General features: G+C 44.4%; 1 protein-coding gene across 22 annotated transcripts in view; it reads right to left on the bottom strand.

The window, feature by feature from the left end:
• The window catches only part of BTRC (beta-transducin repeat containing E3 ubiquitin protein ligase), a 118,062-nt gene that overhangs the window by 69,343 nt on the left and 27,338 nt on the right, over positions 1-21,381 (bottom strand). For 11 of the 22 annotated variants that reach the window (XM_046943109.1, XM_040702520.2, XM_040702523.2 and 8 more), the window contains one exon: positions 15,626-15,733. The exons of 10 other annotated variants lie outside the window; for them this stretch is intronic. In XM_046943109.1, the coding sequence (XP_046799065.1) occupies positions 15,626-15,733 (108 nt within the window). Of the gene's footprint in view, positions 1-220; positions 10,131-15,625; positions 15,734-21,381 lie in introns of those variants that run through there. One more of the 22 variants, XM_040702525.2, reaches the window with a different exon arrangement.

The following is a 21,381-nucleotide window of genomic DNA, read 5'->3' on the forward strand; positions in this document are numbered from 1 at the left end:
AGCACCCTCTCGTGGCTGCTGAAACGCACATCCCAGGCACAGAGCTGGAAAGGAGCATTTGGTATCCAGACGGTACCCTGGGTGTACTCGCTGGGAATATTAAAGATCTGCGGCGATTGTGCTTGATACAGGGGGGACGAGCGATGAAATTTATTAGGGCGAAAGAGGCAAAGGAAACCAGTGCACACAGAAAGCTGAAAAAGCCAACACAGACTCTCACCGGGGAAAGGGATAAAATCCCAGAGGCAAGCCTTCCTTCACGGGCTGGAGCCAGCCTGGCCAAAAGCGGGTTGCTTACAGCTGTGGATCCCACACGCAAGGGTCTCTCCTTTCACACAAGGACAAGCGAGGTACGACAAGAAACACCAAAGTCTCCAAACCACAGACCGATCAGCCCCGGTGAGACAAACGCACAGGGTTGCCACAGACAAGCAAAATAATCTCCCAAGGTCACACAATGACAGCGGAAGCGCTAGGATGAGAAGGCAGCAAAGCCAAGCCGACGTTTATGTAACCTTCAAAACGTGCCTCTAACGGGAGGCTCCTGCAACAAGAGGCTGTGCCCTCCGTAGCTCATTTTTCCTAAAATGGCCACTACTGTCTGGAACAAGAGCCTTTTAAATCTGATTTGCATTTAAAACTTCAGCCTGTAATTAACAGAATATAATTCCGTGGCAGGTTGTCTTAAAGACCACTACGAAATTATTACTATTTAACTCTCCCCATGACGCCTCCTTCACCACTAAACACACCATGCTACGATGCGTACGAAATCCCCAGGCTGAGGCGTTCGATGGGAGACGACACGCAGTATTTTGTGTACACAGCCCAGCAAAACACTGCTGGGAACGAGATATAATACATGGATAAATGCACTCCCAGGGACTACCAATTGGGCAGAGCTACCTTTAGTACCGCCTCGCTCGTCGTGGTGGAAATCAGAGCCCTGCCAACTGGGGGAGGCTTTCTCCGGTGCCGTGCTGCCCGGCACTAATTATAAAGCGGTACAGATGCAGCCTTTTTCCGAGCGTGGGGAGGTGGGGTGGGGGAGAAGCGCGCGTCTACGCGAGGAGCACAACTATTTTTTATGCTTTCAAATTCTTAATCCTGTTTGGAGCTGTCAGTGGGGGTTAATGGAAGCCTTGGATAGGAGAATTCCAATCTGGTTGGCAGATGGATAGGTTGGTTATAGCTGCATAACTATGTCTTGCCTGCAGGCACAATTCAGAACACTGTTAAAGCAATATAAAGTCTCTGTCAAGCTGAACCATTTGGATCAGTAGCAAGGAGAAATAATAATAAAAAAAGGAGTTCATTTCTGGGCCTTGTGCGTTTACGCTAGTATGCAGAAACTGATTAATTGTCATCGTGCGCTGGTCTGCTATACCTCGGATTTCTACTTCTGGAGTAGATTTTGCATGCTAATATAATCATTCTCCCTCTTGAGACATTAGCAAATAATCAAATGAAAAACAGGATCATAATTTACTGAGATTCGGGCAATTCTCTATGCAAATTTGACTTGTTATTGCTGCTGCCTCGTTAATCTGAATGCCTTTGACAAACTCCTTTGATTTATGAACTCGTGACAACTCCAATGTGTATATATTTTGCTAGATTGACATTATCATTAAGAGTGGGTGGACTGAGCTCACATGAATGGCTGATTTTATTCGCTGGTGTCTGCTGCTCAACAGCTGAGCATCTCCTTCTCACAAAGCCCCTAAGCACCAGGCTCTTCCCATCTACCCATCCATTCATCATCTCGATGTTAATTGGCCCAGGCTTTAAGCAAATTTTCAACACGATTTAAAGGCACGATGACACTGATTACTGACCCTCTGCCATACGGTGCCTATTGATTAACCTGACAGAGATGATGAGCTTGAGGGAAACTAGGTGTGTGCGGACCTCAGGGGGAAAAAAATATATTGTTTATGCAGGCAAAACACTTGTCATTATCCCAAAGGCCAGAATTTGTGCTGCACTGGCCCTTAAAACACACTATTGCTTTAAACACCTGCATCCAATACAGAAAACGCTTGCTTGCTGTGGAAAAAATGATTACAAATCTGATGTCATGTGCAGTCTGTATTTTAATCGAGTTCCCTGATAAATAGACCCCCTCCAGCCAGTCGAGCCTCTCTCCAGCCACAGCGTGTGAATGCACCGGCTCCAACAGGAGCCAGGGCAGGGCGTGCTTTTAGTGGTATCAGCAGATCCAACCGTATGGAGGAAATCTACTTGGGTATTTCAGGTCCCTAAGCAAATAATGCAGAGGGAACACGGTGTCCAAACGGTTAGAGTAGAGTAAACGTTTCAAGGGCAAACCGGATGCCAGATGCAGCCATCGCGGTGGTTGTTGCCACATTAAAATAGATGCTCTAGTACACACGGGCAAAATACCACATTTCCTCTTTCCTAGCACAAACTGTTGATGGCACCTGACCCTCAACCTCCTGAGAGAATTCAGGCATTTTAGCAGAGCTCACAAATAACTGGCATCCCCTTTCTCACCTCTTGAAGGGTCCCTGCGATGCACTTGTTCCTCCTCACCGAGGGCGGAGGGGTGTGGAGCACAGCACCCTCCTGGCCAAAAGCAAGAACATCAGCACTGCGCCTGCAAAGCAGTGCCGGATGGAAGGCAAACGAAGCAGAAGGGCTGCTTCACCCCACCCAGCCCCAGGTTACGGCTGTCACTCACTGCATGCTGCTCTTCCCCAGTTCAGCAGCCAGCAGCCCAGATGTGTCTCTTGTCTAGTCTGGGGAGGGGGCAGAGGGGTTGTTGCCCTAAGATGTTAGGAAGTTGTCTTCCTCATTTGCATCATTGATTGCGGGCGACAGAACAAGGCATCACTGGGTAAAGGTACGGGGGAAATGAGCTGCAATTGTCTGATGCCTGTGTCAGCCAGAGTGCACTGAAAGGGGAGAGGGAGGGAGGAGAGAAAAAAAGAAAGAGAGAGATGTGTGGAAATAAGTGCCAGGCTAAGACTACAGGCCCATATAAGCCTTACGTTCCCTTTCCAATAACCTTTGTAAGTGATAGATGAGTCCAAGCCCATTGTTATCGTTAAGGGACTGTCAGCATCCTGATTTTATAAATGCTGTCTGTCAGTTTATAAATATCTCAGCCATTTCAAACAGTGCTTGGATGAATCCTGGCATAGCCAATGTCAGCCTGAAAGCAGTATTACCGTTAAAAAAATTATGGGTCTAACATCCACTAAAAGCATTTAACAATAGCTTCTCCTTTTCCTCTTACCACAAGGCCTAGAGCATTCAAATTCATGCTTATTTGGCGAGTCACTGTGCTAGATAAAAGCAGTCTTTAACACTGGCAACGTTCTTTGAAAGGAAAAAAAAAAAAAGCAAGTATTAAAAAAATCAAGTATTAAGGCAATTCTCTGCCTGTTTGGTATATAAAACAAAAATGACAGCTGTAACACACAGGGAGATCCATGGCAATGAAAATGCAGAGATAAGTATTAGACCCCATTCCTCTCTGGCATTTGCTGCTCTGAACATTCACTGAGATTAGTTCCTTTCAGAGAAAGCCATAAATTGCAGTATGTAGGCACGAGGGGATGACTTCAGCCCAGAACAGAGGCACAGACAAGTTTCCCAGCCCTTACAAGTTTCAAGTTAAAAGGTACTTCTGCACGGGGTTTATGCCTCAGCACTAGAATGACAGCAAGAGAGCAGACCTGCCGCAGCCTTGGAGCAACTGGGAGCCCAAGAGGAAAGGTGATGAGCACAGCTGGCTTCCAGCTCCTACCTGTTCTTCCCTTATTTTTCATTCACATCCATAATTTGCAGATTAAAGGAAGATACACATTTTCAAAGCAACGCAGCTTACTGCTGGAACTTCATGGCATCAAGAAGAGTTTCTTATCAAGTCAGTGTAGCTTATTAATCACTGGTTCATTAGAAACGGTGACCTAAAGATGGGGGGAGCCTGAGCATTAAGAGACCAGCAAATTCAGCTTAATGTTAAAATATCAGAAGCCAGTATAAATATCCGAGATCTGACAAAGAAACGCATCTAAAAGCATGAATCTGAGTCGCAGCTAAAAAACACCGCAGAAATCCAGGTGCAGGGAAGAAGGCAGTTAGGGAAATTCTGAAAAGCCAGCTTTACTTTGTAGACGTTTCTCAAACGAGAGTGGGAGAGAGAGAAAAAATACGGCTAATGAGAACAGCCTTCCCCCGTTCCCCGGGAAGCAGCCCTGCTTAACATTTCTGTTCTGTGAATTTAAGAGAGTCAGCAGTGGTAAATTTGTTTTTAATATTCAAGCTTTCAAGCTTTGCGAGCTAGTTGGCCAATGGCCCTTTCTATTCCAGTGTTTGTTGGTGCCTTATTTACACAAGCATTACATCCGGAGAGCCTTTGAATATAATTTCACGTGGATTAAGGGAAGAACATTTGCTTCTGCTAATCAGGACATCTGGTTATTTTTGTAACTCAGACATCTGCATTAGGTAGTTCGACTTCGCCATTCCTCATAACAAGGTTAGAGCTTAAGAAGCCTTAAGGACCTCTGGCTAAATGTTATTATTTGCATTTTTCCACAGCCACGTCTGTTTCAGAATTTCTTTTCCTAAATAGCACAGATCGATCAGCACCTTTGCAGGTATGCATGCTTTTATAGCTAGCACTTTCCATGCGTGGTTTTATAGCGTACATCTTGTACTCGGGATTTTATAGTAGTTCAAAGCCATCTACATCTTTTTAAGGAACAGAGAGCACGCATTCCCAAAAAGCTTGGGTGAAAACATCCAATTAACCTTGTGAAACACATCATATGGGTATATTTCTGAATATGCAACCGGGCCACTTACGTAAGAGCGGTCTCTGGACCCGCTCTGAACCTTATTATCGTGGTGCTCTCGGTTGTCTCTTCCCAGCAAGTCACCTTGCATACCTGCTCCCACATTGCACAAAGCAGCCCTCTTCCATCCCTATTCCTTAGGACAACCCTAGCAATTTCTCCAATCTTTTAAATTCTTGCTCAAATTCTTCCTTAAGCGGCTTCAGACGAGGCTGATTTGTCTGCAGAGCTGCCGAATTGTGCCACACATAGTTCAGGAAGACGGATTTTGCATGCAACAGAAGCTCCTTAAAGAGGAACAGAATCAATCAGGGCTTGGCTCTCGCTTCTTTGTTGCTGTCATTTCGCTACATTCCTTTCACAAAAAATTCGTTCTCTACACTCATCTCGGGGTGCTGAGGTTCTGAGCACTGAAACCACACACACCCCTTCTGAGTTAGCAGGATTCTTCCCTCCCCTCTCATGAATCACAGCTTTTATCAGCGTGTTTCTGCCCTCCATCTTTGAGCAAGGTGCTTTGCTGATTTTCTCCTGTGCACGAGGAGGAGAAGGAAGCACAAAGCCAGATTTCACAGGCTGTGGACATAAGCCAACATCCGAAAAGGTGTCAAAAACATATTTCTAGCACTAACGAGAACCAGGACGAGCCAGCAGATCATGGGAGAATCTTTTAAAACTTTTTACTTATTCAAGTTCTCTAGATAGAAATTAACTTTCTTCCTACAATATTCATTACAGATTCATCTGCATAGGAACTCTGAGAAATGGGTTGTAATATGGGCTAGTCTTGCTGCAGCTTTCCTGTCCTTCCTGAAGAAGGATTTTGTGACATTTTACAGGACCAGTGCTGTTTCATCACTCTCACTATAAAGCCCCTCACTCTCCCATCTCTGGCCATCTCCTACCTTCATTATTTTAATTGCTCCCTTCCCCCCCCCCCTCCCGCCCCCAAAGTCTCTCATTCTGAGCTCTCCTATCAAAGGCCAAAAGTCCCTCCAAGACTCCTTACACCCCTTCCTTAGAACCCATAGCTCGCTCACTCCTCCATCTCTAATCCTGCCACCCTGCCCTCACCTTGCTGCACTGCTTCATGCTTCTCCTAAATGTGCCCCAGCCTTCCATCTCATCAAGTAGAAATAATTCTTTTTTTTTTTTTTTTAATAGAAAAATACATAAAGGGAAATGACAGATCAGGCACTTCACGTCTTAAGGTGTTGCTAGCCAGCAATATGGCCTTCTAACAACAACTAGCACTCAAGAAAAGCATCCTGGGTGCTCCCAGTTTGTCTACACCAAATTTAGATGTGGTAACACAACAGCCTCTCCTGTAACATTCCAATTTAAAAGCTCACCATTTGCTTCTGTTATTACAAAATAATTCCAACTCTGAAACACCATTTTCTTGCAAGGAGGTACAAAATGTCATTGCAAATCTCACCGCCCTGGGTAAGGATGAAGAGTTGGACCTGCTATGGAGACCATCAAATCAAGCGGGTAGCCAAGCAATCAAAGAAGGAAAGATAAAGGTGTATGCAGCAGCGTGCCTTTGGATACCTTGGGGCCGGCAAATATTTTATTCCTATAGGAAATGATAGAGCTCTAGATCACCAGCTATTGAGATCCACTATTTGCAGCTTTTTGCTCCGACATGAACGGCTTATTAAACCTACAACATATCGTTTTAGTTAACTTCTTGGTGGAGAGGGGCCAGGAAAACAAAATGTACTTAAATGCTGAATTTTTTTTTTCCAGGCTGAATGCCTTTCATCCAATAAGACATTCAAAGCAGTGACCCAGCAAATGGATTGAAAAAGCAATCTTCCGTCTCAGTGCCACATTATCATTCCTATTCAGTATTCTCGGTGAGATATCTCAATCAGCTGGATGTGTGTGTAAGTGACAGCGCAGCCCATTGCTGGGTTAATTAAACATTTGACTTTAACACCCTCCCCGTCATTAAGCAAATAAAAACAGATAATTCAAACTGCACTTCATCCACGGGGTACACAACATACATGTCAAAATTAAGAGAGTCCAAGGCCCTCGGGGAGTTCTACTCGGGGAGGTAATCAGTTTAAATCTTATCTGGTTTATCAATTATTCTATTGATTAAAGCAGGGTGATTATACAAAACTCCTTCTTGCCACATGGGATACATGTCAGCAAAGCAGGACAACGCAGGGAGGCTCAAAAACCATTTGAAGGAAAAGCAGACAGATGAATAACTGGCTATTAGTAGATGCCAGCAATCCATAGATGGAAAACCTGATCCTTCCTTTTAAGCAAGTCCTTCCAAATTAGACTGCCAATGCTGTTACTTCATCTGCTTTCAAATCAGATCTATACGTTGAAAGGGCAACATCTCTTCATTTTAAATGGACAAGTTCTTTGCCCATATTTGAAACGCGTTTTATTGATACTGGCCTCGGAACATAACAAAGGCACCAAGCACAAGAAATTAGGGACTCTTAAGGGCATTATGCTTATCCATCAATGGGCTCCAAAAGCAGATGGAAAGGGCGCTCTGAGGACTTGAATTCTACCACCCGCACCCACGACACAGCCATAAGGAACGCGCTCTGTTTTAATGATCAGAATGTGACAGTTCAATACTAAAAACCTTTTGCTCTGGGGTTTGGGGGATTTTCTTTTTTGCCTCGCTTCAGAGCATTGCAAAATACGAGCAACATATAAATAAGCACATTTTGCACATTTTCACAAGCCCTCACCCACAGTCGCCATACAGCAGTCCTTACTGCTGCTCTTCTCCTGCATTCAGCCACGGGACACAAAGCAGCTCCAGCTACTGCTTTCTTGTTGTTTGCAGATGAAGAGAGGCTGACCACAGGACCAGTCTCCAAGGTCTGCCCACACCCTGTGTTTGTGGGCACAGTCCCACTCTCATTATTTTCCCAGTAATACTTTACTTCAAGTTTTTTACAATCATAGAATCATTTAGGTTGGAAAAGACCACTAAGACCATCAAGTCCCACTGCTGACTCATCCCCACTGACCACGTCCCTCAGTGCCACATCTCCGTGGTTCTCAAACACCCCCAGGGACAGTGACCCCACCACCTCCTGGGCAGCTGTGCCACTGCATCACCCCTCTTTCTGAGGAGAAATGTTTCCCAATATCCAATCTGATGATATTACTCTGTCGCATCCTAAACTGGCCCACACATGGCCTTGCCTTACATGTATGGATGCTCCTCAGAGCAGACAACCAGCAGTAGAAAAGAGATCAGCCTTAAACCAGAGGCTTTTTTTTCTCCGTAACATCCCTACAACCTGCTTCATTGCATCAGTCTGGTACCGCCAACTCTTTGTTATTAACCTAATCGTGTCTCCATATTAAAGCAGGATGGAGGTAGGAGCCGCCTCAGTCACAGCACAACAGGCCGGAGCTGGCGGCGATGCTCTGCTCCCAGTCACAGAGATGTTAGGAAAGGAGAGCTAAAAGCAGGCCTGAAGTGTGCTCCTGCCCTTCACCTTCAGAAGGGGATCCCACCCTGCCCCGCATCGGCACTAAGTGTGCATCCAACCATACTTGAGCCTCTTCTCTTTTCCTCTTTGGAAGCAAATGGGAAGCCTGCATTAGCATGCTGTATTTTACTCTCTCCACTAGAAATACTGAGGGTGCTATTTGTAATTGTATTCTTTTAAGAGGTTTGTTCTCTGCAGCTGTTTTCTGCTTGCAGTGTATTTTGTGTAATCAGCACATCATCATAAATACATTGGCTGTTCCCCCAAGGGAAGCTGTCACTGTTTAATTTACAGAACAACCTGGCCAATGTGAATTCTAACACTACAGCACTATGGCACGAAGTTACCACACTCAGAAAAACAGGTTTCTATGAATTTTTATATCAAAAGCTGGTCCCAGGACAATTTCAGTTCTAGAAATAGATTGTTTTTAAAAGCACTTTACACACCGGCAAGAATGGATTCCTTCCCACTTACGGCTTCTTAAGGCAGCGCTGAACTCACCCCCATCTTATTTCAAAGGTGACAACCCCAATCCCCCAACACCACAGCTCCAGTGCTGAGTGTGCCAAAAGAAGGCAGTGCAGGAGGTGCCCTACGCTACCCACTTCTTTTTTAAATGAAGAACAACCCCAAGCATCGAGGTGTTAGTTGTCTTCATTTCAACAAGGAAGCGTACTCTGTTGCAAGGTCAAATGTTATTACCTACATCAAAAGGTTGCTGCACAGTTTATTACTCCGAAGAAGCCATAGAAGTGCAAAGCATATTGCTGAAAGACAAAAAATGTATGCAGCTTTATTGGCTGAATGAAGAGTTGCTTCCTTTGTTTGCTGGATATAAGGTTATATTTTCAGAGAGGATAAATCACAGGCTTCTTTCTTTTTTGTAGATGGCACAGAAAAGACTGAAGGTTGATCATACCCTGTGCAGACACATTTTAGGAAGTTCTACAATGATGCCAAATTACATCTGAGAACAAAACATGAACCCCATGTAAGTATTTGGGGACAATCAATGAGTTATTTGGCTATGTCAGTGGTAAGGTCTACTAGAAGCAGCATGACTATTTAGGAAGGGATCCAAGGAGGCTGATAACCTGATTTGATCTATCTATACATATGTACACACACACACATATATGTATATATAGATAGAAGTGTATATATATATATATACACGAATGAACACTAAAGAGAAACAACTACAAATCTAAACAAATCAAAACCAATTCAATGGACAAAATTGGTTGGGAATTCTCCAAAAGCAACCCACACTTTCTGTAACGTGTCAAACAGTTATCTGCTTTCCCCTTGAAGGGAGTTAGCTAAATTTCAGTGCAACTGGAAATGCCCAAGTTCCGTGCATGGCAGCACTTTGCTGGTTCTCAGCAGTAATTAGCAGCCCTGTTTAACATCTCCAGACACAGGACAAGTGTATGGACATATTAAAGACCCACGCGCATCACAGAGTATTGTCTCAGTATTTTGACAAGCGGGGTTTATTTTTTACTCAGTTTACACAGCATTCTAGTAAATGATTTTTGTCTCTTTGGAAAGTACCAAAATCTAGGGAGCAAGCGTTACAGCAAAATAAATACCAGCTTATCCCTCATATAGTTGGTGAGAATGATGTACCAAGGAGACAAAAAGCTGCATGGAAATGGATTCAATTTTATGGAAAAGTAAATAATCTGGTTGAAATTGGATGGGGAGGGGAGCGGAGCGAAAATGCCAATAAAAAGAAAAAAGCCACGAAGCATCGAGGAGACGGGGAGACACGGAGCCCCCGCGCCGGGCGGCGCAGCGCCGGGCCTGGCCAGCAGGGGGCAGCACAGCCCGCACCATCGCCACCCCGCGGCTCCCGGCCCGGCCTCACACGCATGCGCGGTGATGCGCGTTTGCTCGCTCGCACACGCACGCACACACACACACACAGGCTGGTTCTAATTCAATTAGTGCAGTCTGCAACTCCAGAAAAGAGTAATTCAATTAGTGCATTGTGCGGCTCTACAATACCTCCAAGCAGATGTTCGCAATCCTTAGGAGCTGGAGCTCGCTTTAAAAATACCTGTACGCCTTCGACGCGGTGCTGCATACGCTGTTTGTCAAAGCGGCTCTCGGCACCCCGCTTCCAACCAGGGAGGGGGTAAAGGTGGGGCTGGGCGGCGGTTTGGGTCCATTTTTCCAAGCGATGAGCCTAACGATCACAGCCGCTGAGGCCCCGGCTGCACTGTGCTCAATGAGATCCCCGCCGCAGGGCACAGAGCACAGAGCACGGCTGCTCGGCCGCAGCGCGCCCCGCACTCATCCCCCTGCTCGGCACCCGATGGAGGCCGGAGTCCAGCGCAAATAAACAAATACATAAATACAAAGCGATGCATTCATTTGGCTTCACTTCTGCTCCCTCCCATTACCCCCCTCTCACGCCTCTATAATTGCTCCTGCCAGGCCACGAGGAGAAACACGAGAAACGGATGCCCCACAAGGAGTAAGTTTGCTTAAAAACCCAGGTGTCACGTTGTGGCAGTTCAATATTTCATAGCCAATACGAGCAACGTGCAACAACACTGCAACTTTAAATCTCTGCCTCTGTGTCAGTCTCTCTCCTCTCATTGTAATGCCAAAGGGAACAGCAATCAGAGTGGAGATGTTCAACGTGATAGAGGTCAGGACACCGGTGGATCAACGTACCAGAAACACGACCTTGTTTATTTTTTTCCCCGGTGTTATTGTTTACAGGGTGCTTTGCTCGTGTACCTTGTGGTTCTTAGCTAAAAGATGAAATTACAGCCCAGGATGAAGCGCTCAGGCACACATCCAATTTGTGTTTCCATCTCAGAAAACAAAAAGCTTCGGAGGCCCTCGGGCTGCCATTCAAACTTGGAGAGGCTGACATTTTTAACAGCGTGAACCAGAGACTGGCAGAGGGAATGATCTAATGCATTTCTGACTTGTCAATCAAAGGCCTCACCTCTGCTGTCTTGTAAACAGTTGGGGGCCACCTAACTACGTCCATAAACAGGGGCGAGCTGCCACCAGACGGGGGTTCCGCAGCCAGCTGCTCCAGCTATCAGCCACCACAACTAGGATTCAGCTGTAGGGGTTCCCTGCAAACAGCCCCCGGGCACATTCCATGCAGCCATTGGGAGAGCACAACACAGGCTGGGTCAAGGGAACTCACTTCTGCGGGCTGGACACCTATCTCCCTCCCCATCAGGCACCCACCTACGCCTACCAACAGAAGCCTTCTCCAAAGCCAAACCACTTTCTCCAAATGCATTTCACACCAACACATTTCTGCCCATGCACTGCTTGCCCACCTCAAGACTTAGGCTTAAACATCCGCTAACGCCATAAATAATGTACTACTCTTCACACTTACTCTATATTTCAGGTTGGACATTAGGACAAAATTCTTCTTGGGAAGAGTGGTCAGGCACTGGAATGGGCTGCCCAGGGAGTCTCCATCCTGGGAGGTGTAAGAGAACCATAGAGACGTGGCACTGAGGGCCGTGGTTTGGTTGGCATGGTGGGGTGGGTGTGGTTGGGCTGCATGATCTTACAGGTCTTTTCCAACCTTAACGATGGATTCTATGATTCTCAGCAACAAAACATCAACTTGTAAGGTAAAATTTAAGGAAATTTACAAAGACCATTGTTTCTAATTCACTGACTTCTTTAACAAACATTCCACTTCTAATGGGGGGGGGGGGGGGGGGGAAATCAATGTAAAAATCACATGACAAACTACTTCATCTCTTCCCCGTGGCTGGAAGAGGATTCTGTTACTCCATGCTGTTTACATCTTGGCCATTCCTGCCTTTCTGCAAAAGTGATTTCAGTCCAAAGAAAACGAGCAGTGGAAATCACATTGGTACTGCAGAACCTCGGGTGCATTCCTGCTTACATCAGCGTGACCAGCATGGGCTGCCCATGCCTTCCTCAACCAGGACAGAGCTTTCTGCCAACAAGGAGGACACTTCACTTCTGCAAAACCAAGCTGGGTGCAGTTATTTATGATCAATTCATTAATGCACAACTCTTGTGCCATAAAGTTTACCATCTGTGCCGGAATCAGTATTAGTAAGGGGTGTCAGTTGGGTAAGAAGTAAGAAAGGGACTCTTCCCTGTGATTACCCCAATGCACAACCTTTGACAAGGATTTTAAATAGCTCCTTAAGCGTCCTCATCCATACAATAGCCTACAGAAATAAATTCAAAGAGATATTATGATCTTCTGCAAACCTGGAAGGCTTAATGCAGTCATTCTCTTGGCATAGGTGATGGATGTAATTGTAAATCAGAATTTTCAAAGAACTGTGACTATTAAAGGCAACATAAACTGAGCCTTGTAAGCATGCATGGCAAGTACTGCAAAAAGGGAAAGTAATCACCTTCAAATGAGAAATGGCATGAAAGCCAGTACCTGGTGGCACATCTGGAAACTTGAAAAACATGAATTTCTAGGAGAAAATACATTCTACACAAGCTTATTTTTATTTGAGGGATCTACTCGCAGCCTAGTTCTCAGCTGCTCTGCAGTAAAACTCGGCATCCACAACACTGAAAACGAAAAGTCTGGCCCTTTTCGAAAACAGCCTTTAGGAGTTCGTGTTCCAATTTGCTGCCTTCTTTCACTATGATCTCTATGAAATTCAGTTAGACAGACTATCAGTTGCAAAGCCTTTTGAGATAAAAGATGTTAAAAAAAAACAAAAACTGTTTCTAGCTCCTTAATCCCTCATTCCTGGGTTTAGCCTTAAAACCTTTCCTACTGCGAGACGATTGCCCAACAGAGCTGAGGAACCAGAAGATCCTGTTTTCACACAAGTGTCTCCAATAATAAAAACACACAAAGAAGAAAAATGAAGTTATCTGATGTATTAACAGAATCATCTCTAAATCGACTATCTGCCAATGTTTCCCATGAGGAGTCAGCGGGGCTTCAACTGAGCTATTCAAAAAGAGCCTGTTTCCACATTTCTGTCTGAGCATCTGAAGGTAAGCATGTAAATAACCAGACAAATTCAGCAGTAACTAAGTGGCCTTCCAGATGGCACCTTCTCTTTTGCCACAAGCAAAGAACATTGATATGCTTCTCCAGTTACTTCAAGCTTGCTAGGGAAAAACTAAAATAATATGAGAAAAATTGCTGGGCTACAAGAAAAGTCTTCAAGGCTTTCCTGCAGATTCAATACTAAAGCAGACATTAAGAAACGTTGATACATTCCAACCTTGCAGTTTCAAGCAGGCTTCAAACCACTCCCATGTAGACCACCACACTTGAAAATGCTGAAGCCGTATCTCCCACAGGGGAGCTCTCGTCAGACCATGCAAGTTAATGGGAATCAAAGTCCATTGAAAAATGGGCTGAAGAACAGATGACTCATTGCTGCAGAAGCTGTTGCTGGCATTTAGTTTCTCAACTGGCACTAAATGAGTTCCTCAACGTTGAGTCAGAGTGCTACAAAGCCTACTAGTATACCTCTTCTGACAACAAGTGGGGCAGGCTTCCCCAATTCCCATAGTCACTAAATATCCATGGAAATGTCTCACAAAATCGGCAGGAATGTGAATGTCAAGAGCCCTCCTGCACTTCCAAGAAGGCACTACACGGTAAATGGTTCAGCTGCTGACTCATCTGATCCCAAATATCAAGAACGTGCTGTATTAGCAGAAAAGTTACTGTTCTTATCCATAAGTAACATCTTGAGCTTCCCTTCCCCTTTGTAATATATGCTTATTGTGAGTAATCAAAAGTAACTCAAGTAGATAGAAAGTCACAATCTGAGTTCATAAACTGCTTTCAATAGACTGCTAAGGTTCTCTAAAACCCGAGCTTAAAGAGATCAGAGATTTATTCAACGGCAGATAGCCCAAAAATGAGGCCCATCCGATTTAGTCAAATTATGCAAATCAGGATTAGAAGTAGGATTCTAAATTCTGCCTGTTGTCTCCGGAGTCCTCTTATTAGTCCCAGACTAATAAAAAGTCTTCCTACCCCTCCCCCACAGAAAGCTCTGCTAAAAGCTTGCTTCAGCAAAGGAGGGCTGGCAGGACACCTTCCAGAGTCCAGCAGTGCTGCTGCTGGCTCAGCAAAAAGAGTTGCAGCAAAATGATGCAAGACACTTAAGCCTCTCCTGAGACTGAGACGATTATTTCCACAGCACTCTCCTAGTGCTGGGAGCAGGAAGCCAAATTCGAAATAATCTGTCCATGCAATCCTTTAGAGGCAGATAAACATCCATCAAGATGATTCTGAAGTTTTCAGAAAGATTCTAGTCTGTTCGTTGTCTGCTTTTGCAAGATGCTGGTGAATAAAACACTCTGCCACAGGTCAGGTCAACAAATCCTGCAACATAAGCCTTGAAACAAACCTTCATGCTACCAGGAGCTCCAATGAGCACATTCTGCAAGAATACTTCTGAAGCCCCTCACTCACTGCAGTTCACACAGAACCATCTCAGAAAGAATATATGACACTGACAGAACATCTCTGCAGTCCAGGCCCTGCTCCTCTCCTGTTTATACCCACATGCAGTCATTAAATGCTTACAATGATTCTCAGAGCTCTGGTTAGGTTTCTAGCCACTAGCCTAGCAGCTGCCTCACTCTCTCCCCATAGGAGAGTGACTGAATCCTGTAAGCTTCACTGGTCATCTAAAACACCTGAGCAAATCCTGCTCTGCAGAAAGCTGTCTGATGACAGAGAAAAGCTTGAACCTCACCAACTCAGAGCCCAAAGAAAACCAGGCACCTTGATTTGCCATCTGACTGACAGCTTACTTGTACAGTAATTTTCTACAGTCAAAGTGTCCACACTACTGCTACCAAATGTGAAGTAACCAAAGGCAGGCATCAGCTAGCACTGTGGCAATGAACACAGCCCCTCAGTCCTCCAAATGGCACACGGAAAATTTAGACATGAAGGGAATCACTGCTGGACTTAACGATCCTGGGGGCCTTTTCCAACCTTAATGATTCTAGGATCGGAGACCGTACAACGGATACTGTTTGCAAAACAGAATTGAGTGGTATATTTTTGATACAACTAAAAGCTGATGGAAGTGACGATGGTACCAAGCCAATTTAGGCAAAATAATTAAGTTAAACCAAATCAATGGAAATGCCCCAGTACTGAGCCGCCCTGTATCTACACGAGATGGGTTTAAACACCGGAGGAGTTCTGAATGGCACAGGAAAGGCATACAGCATGAAGCAGAGTAAATGGAAGTAGAGCAAACAAAGAAAAGAAGCAGATGCACACAGACATGGATGGAGAGAAAAGAAGAGCAGAGAGACGGAAAGTACCTGGAAAGCTGGGAGTGCGCCAGTCCCTGGGTTATACAGGCATCGCAGCGAGGGCATGCTGTCCGCCAGGCTGGAGCAGCCCAGCCACAGAGATCTGGGCATAGAGCACTGCAGAGAAAGGACAACTATGAGATGGGACCGTATGAGACAGGATGGCACAGATTACAGGAACTTTCAAGGCGTAGCCCAACGGCATCAACACAACTGAAACTAGCCTTAAAGACTGAGACACCTTTAAGAGAACACAAACTGCTGATGAGGCTTTTCCTTCAGAGAAGCTTTACAATGGCAGAATAGCAAGAAAAAAAAGGTACTATGGAGCAGGAAAGTAATTTTTGATAATTTTTCTAACACTAACGTGAGAGTTTTTCCACTAATAAAAAGTTTCTTTCCAATTAGTCAGACCTCTTCCCCATCCATAGCCACATTCCAGGCACAACAAAACACAAGCAGTTCTGCAAGGGACACAGAAAAGGAATCAACGGCTTTAAATGGAATGCTGGCAGGGAAAGAAAGGATTCGTGTGTTTGGGTTTAGAAGGAGAAACCTGCAAGCCAAGGTGAACAGGAACTTGGTGATACTGCATAGGAGTTTCGTGTTTCTGCTTGCCTTGTTAGTCATTAAATAAAATACTGTTATTATAACAAAGAGATTCTGTTTGTCAAAGCACAAATACAAAAAAAAAAAGGAGCCAAAGCAGTCAGTCAAGTAAAATCCTGGCCATTTTGTATAGTTAAAGCCACCACTCCCTGAAATACAGGGAATTGCTTGTTCATTTAAAATCACTGCTATTAAATTTCAGGATGCATTATGATAGCTAATGCCTTTGCCAGCCACACAGTTTTTGATGCCACAAGCACCGCTGCATTGGTCTAATTACCCTTAAGAAAGGAAAAGAAAGTCTATTTTAAATGGGCAGCTAGCTATGAAATCTATAGGATGTGACAGATTAGATGCTAGAGATTTCAGACCCTTGCAGCCTTCTTTTTTGCAACCCTCCTGCCTTTTTATTTTTTATTTCTTTAAGGGGGAGGGGAGGAAATCTGAGTGGGAAGGGCAGCTGGAATGGGTATGAAATGACAGCTGCCTTTTGAGCAACCATTTCTTGCTCTGAAGAGGGCCAGAAAATCCTGCACTACTTTACTATGTAAGAGCAATGCAACCCATCTTGGATTGCGCAGAAAGGTGATCACCAACATACATGATTTGGCACTGTGTAGACAGCCACAGAGAGATTAACCCTGTCCATCACCACATTCTTTGGTGCACGTCGTTGCAATTTATGCTGCTGTTCCAGAAATAAGTCTTGAAGGATCACTGGGGAGCATAACCGATACAAATGTGCTTTCTACAAATTTACGGGACCTTAAAATAAATTCTCCACCTCATTTTCTTTTTTAAAACCTCTTCATAAAGATAGCGCAACTCAAGAACTTGAGTGCTTTATAGTGTTACACCTCATATGATAATGCCCTTCCTGAAGCCAAAAGAAAAAAAGCAGGCAGTACTGTAGCAAGCACCCAAGCCACGCTCCTCCTCTGCCATCCCAGCCTCCCAGAAAACATGCACTCCCACATACAAAACCTTCCAAAGGCCAGCAATCTTCTCTGTGCAATGCAATGTGCATCACTCCTGCTATTAAAGCTGTAGTGATGATCAGTTTTAAAAATGAATGAATGAATAAATGAAATGAAGCAGACATCCACGCTTCAGCATTTCACCAGTTTCTTAACAGATGTATGTTGGTCATCAGTGCTCTCCAAGAGCATCGTGGTAACCAAAAGAGATCAACTACAACACAGTATCCCTGATGATGCAGAGCAAATTCAGTAGGCGAGCATCTTATATTTACCATTACTCATCATAGTATTCAAAAGGTAAGAATAAATACGGGGTAGTTTTGGTTTGTTTTGTGCACAGATGTTTATCAGTGTTTCACCCCAACCACTTATTCCCCCCTCCCAGGCTGCCCCCTTCCCTGTGCTCACTCAACTTTTGGCCACACGATGACAAACTAGAGGAAGACTGCCACTGAAATAGGTTGGCCAAATGAAAGAGCTTATTTTAATTATCTGCAGTGAGCCAAAGCACAAAAAGAGAGGCGGCAAAAAAGAGGACAACTGTGTTAGTGGCAATGCTAGGCTGCCTTGCCTCCAAGTTTTCATGAGAGCGACTCAAGTGAGATGGAGTCACTGCGAGCAGCAGATTGGGCACTTAGGAGGTAATGCCTCCCTCTCCAATTGCCACGGTAACAAAGGAAAATACTGAGGGCCCATTGTCCCTGCACCTGCAGAGGGTATTGTTGCTCACCCATGCACTCCCACTGCTCAGCATTATTGCAGAGCTGGGAAGTACGCAGTAAATAATTACCAACACCTCAGATGACTTCTCAATCTGCTCCAGTCTATAACAAAGTCTGTATGAGCGATACAACTCTGTTACCCAGGTTAAAAAGAAGAGTGAAGTTGCACACGCAGTGGGAGAAAATGTCAGTGCTGTACTTGCTGTTACCTATTGAAGGAAGCAGAGACTCTAAATTACTGCTAGTGACTGAAAGAGGCTTATTCACAAGCATGAACAAAAGGCCCCAGGTGCTTCAGGAGAAACAGCTTGTGTGTAAATCAGATGAGTGACCCAACAGAACAACTTCATTTACAGCCTGATCTCAGGAAATCTCAGCAGCCTCTGTCCCCATCCACCCAGCACACCACGTGTCGGACGCTCACCATTGTGCTGTCAGCTCCACAAACGAGGGACTGGCCCTGCCTGAAAGCTGCCTGACAAAATCCTCTCCTGAACTCGACTCTGTGCCCATCCATTCTTCACAATAAAGACGCGGATCACAGAGGCCAGCCTACAGCCAGGCACTGGGATGCTGATGCTGCTCACTCCGCGCTGGCCAGAGCGCACCATCCCAACCCAGAGGTGCAAAGCTGATCCTTGATAAAAGCTAAGCATCTTTAAAAGGCATTAAGTGGCATTAGATGGGGGAACTAATTGACCAAAATCCACGGTTCCTTTTTCTCACTGATTTTTTAAGTCCCCTTCCTTGACCTCTGAAATATGTTTTCCCACTAAAGAAATGCAGAGAGCAGAGTTTCAGGCAAGTTCAGCTTCCTGCTGCTGGCGGAGGCTGGAGCAGCTGCTCTGCTTGTGATTAACACAGGCTTGCTGCACTTTGAATTAAAATAGGCTGAGCTGAGTGGGCAGCAACCCTGCACTGAAGGGAAGCCGTATTTTAACCTACTCAACTACTCCTGTAACTGTACTGCGAGAACATTCTTTACTACATCGGATGGTTTGCCACTAATAGTCCACTCTCTATTCCAATTATTTCACGTCCTAAAGACAAATCTCAGCACACATCCAATGGCAAAATTTTTGCCAGCACCAAGAATTGGTTACTTCATTTATTTCCTATTGTATTACAAGATCACACGCTACAATTTCAGACTGTTCTTGATCAAATTTGCTCTCTTCTGGTCTTTCGGCAAATACAATATACTACAGGTAACTAACACAGTTTTAGTAAATTATGTTATAGGTCAGAAACGCATCACCTTCCCCTGTACAACAAAGTGCTTCTGCACAGGGAAAAACCCAAATCCTCGGACTACTGCAATTAACCACCACAGTGCACAGGAGATGTGAAAACACAAACGCACTGTACTACACTCAGAGTAAGCAGCAGCAAAAATTCAACACTAGTTTAAGGATATTTTCTTTATAAACACTTTGGAGATCTTAACTGGGGAGTAGTACAGCATGAATGTCTTTTAAGCATGTACCTTTTTCACACGCTGAAGGGCAATAACCTATTATGCATTGCTGAACTCTGCACTCACAACAGACTCCACGCACCCAGAATGCCTCTGCTCTACAGCCAACCTAACACATATTTGTGCACTTCTTAACTAGCCAATAGTAAAGCCAAAAAGGAAATCATTTTCTTCCCTAATTGCTGATTTTTAGGCAGCTGTACCCAACACTCATTTCAGCTGCCAGCCACATCTATATCTCAGTCCTTTCCTAGTTCAGAATTCTTCTTCTAGCACAGTGCCCAGTGTTCAGCTCTGAAGAAAAACCAATACCATTTCTGCTTCTCCTGGGAGATGGCAATTCAGGTCCTGTTCACACAACATTTCCATTCAGGAACACAAGTAGAATATGACATGCTGACAAGATGAGTGGTTTAAAAACTGAGAGAAATGGGGCTTTTGCAGGTTGGCCCCACTGATCACAATGAGTGAGGGAACTAGATAACACGGTACAAAGAGAAACAACGAGCACTTATTACTAAAGCTGGGACACAAGGCAAAGAGAAGTAGAAGTTCTACCACGGCACAGCAATAAAAGGAACACTCCATACTACACCCAGCCCTGAGCTCGATATGAGGAGAAGGGTCTTTCCCCATTTCTTATTTCCATCACTGGAGAACTCTGATTTGGAATGGCTGTGAGGTACAGTTCTCCTCAAAAGTCTCAGAGCATCATTTCCTCGTGCTCTCCAAGATCCAAACACAGCAAGTACTCCTTGGGAATGCTGATCCTGTACGATGCTTCATCAAATCAATGCTCAGATGTTAGGAGGATTCTTAACAGCCACAGTTATTTAAAACGTCCTACAGAAAGCAGAACAAAGCCCCAAACTCTTCAGTCCCATTCAGTTTCCCTTTGTGCTTTTTTTTTTGGCCACGTATTTAACTAAGCCAATGGCAAAAATACAACACATCACTTTCACGTTGTGTCCAATGCGCACTATTCCTGACACCACAGAATGCAACACATTGTATGAAACCTATCAGAGAAGGCAGCTGCTATTTACATTACAAATGCTGGTGTCATGAAATCTAACTCCAGAAACGTGCTTCTTGCTAAAAAGTCATTTCGGCTCACTTCTTTGCTGTGCTTTTCAAACTCTCACACCTACCTATGAATAAAAAGATCTTTGTATGTTTCCCCTCTGCTGTTCTGATAGGCATTAGTTCAATTAAATACATGATATAGATAGGAAAAAAAAAAAAAGGAAAATAAGCACCTCCCAGTGCTATTCACATACTTTAAATTTAAAAGTCTGCCAAACATATTCCATTTTTTAGCTTGATTACTTGATCCTATGGGCAAAGTTCTATGAAGAAACTCCTTTTATTTTATTGTAGTAGATTTTTGTGGGTCTTCATTTTTTTTTTCCTTTCTTCCCCCCACCCAAACAGTGGATACAAGGCACAGTAAATACGTAATTACACCAGAGAGCCACCCGGCTTCCAGAGGAGCCATTTCAGTGAATTGTGTAAATAATATGCCTTTAAACCCCCTGAACATATGAATACAGATTCACCAGTTGTGGAGCAGTTATATACCTGAGAGACAAAAATACCCATTTAAAAAAATAAATTCCTGCCTAACTCTATGATTCTATGATTCTAATTATGAACTTACCAAAGAGACCAGCATGGCTCAGAGCAAATTAATACTTTTATAACTTTCAGAGAAAGTTCTTTTTGTCTTTTTTTTTTTTCCAGTCAAAAATAAGAAGACATATAAAGCTGTGAGCCTTGATTAAACCAAGAACAGCCACCAAACCAAAGTTCACACTTACACCTCACACCCCAGGCCCGTCCCCTGCACATGAGATAGTTCTGACTGCCTTTGTCACTGTCTTCCTGGTGGTTTTTCCATAGCAAGAAGATGAAGCTATAAAACAAAAGGAACTGCAGGACCCCTTTAGTGTGGCCCATGCCTCCATGAGCCACCCA

The sequence above is a fragment of the Gallus gallus genome, chromosome 6 (assembly GCF_016699485.2).
Source record: "Gallus gallus isolate bGalGal1 chromosome 6, bGalGal1.mat.broiler.GRCg7b, whole genome shotgun sequence".
Classification (NCBI taxonomy): Eukaryota; Metazoa; Chordata; class Aves; order Galliformes; family Phasianidae; genus Gallus; species Gallus gallus.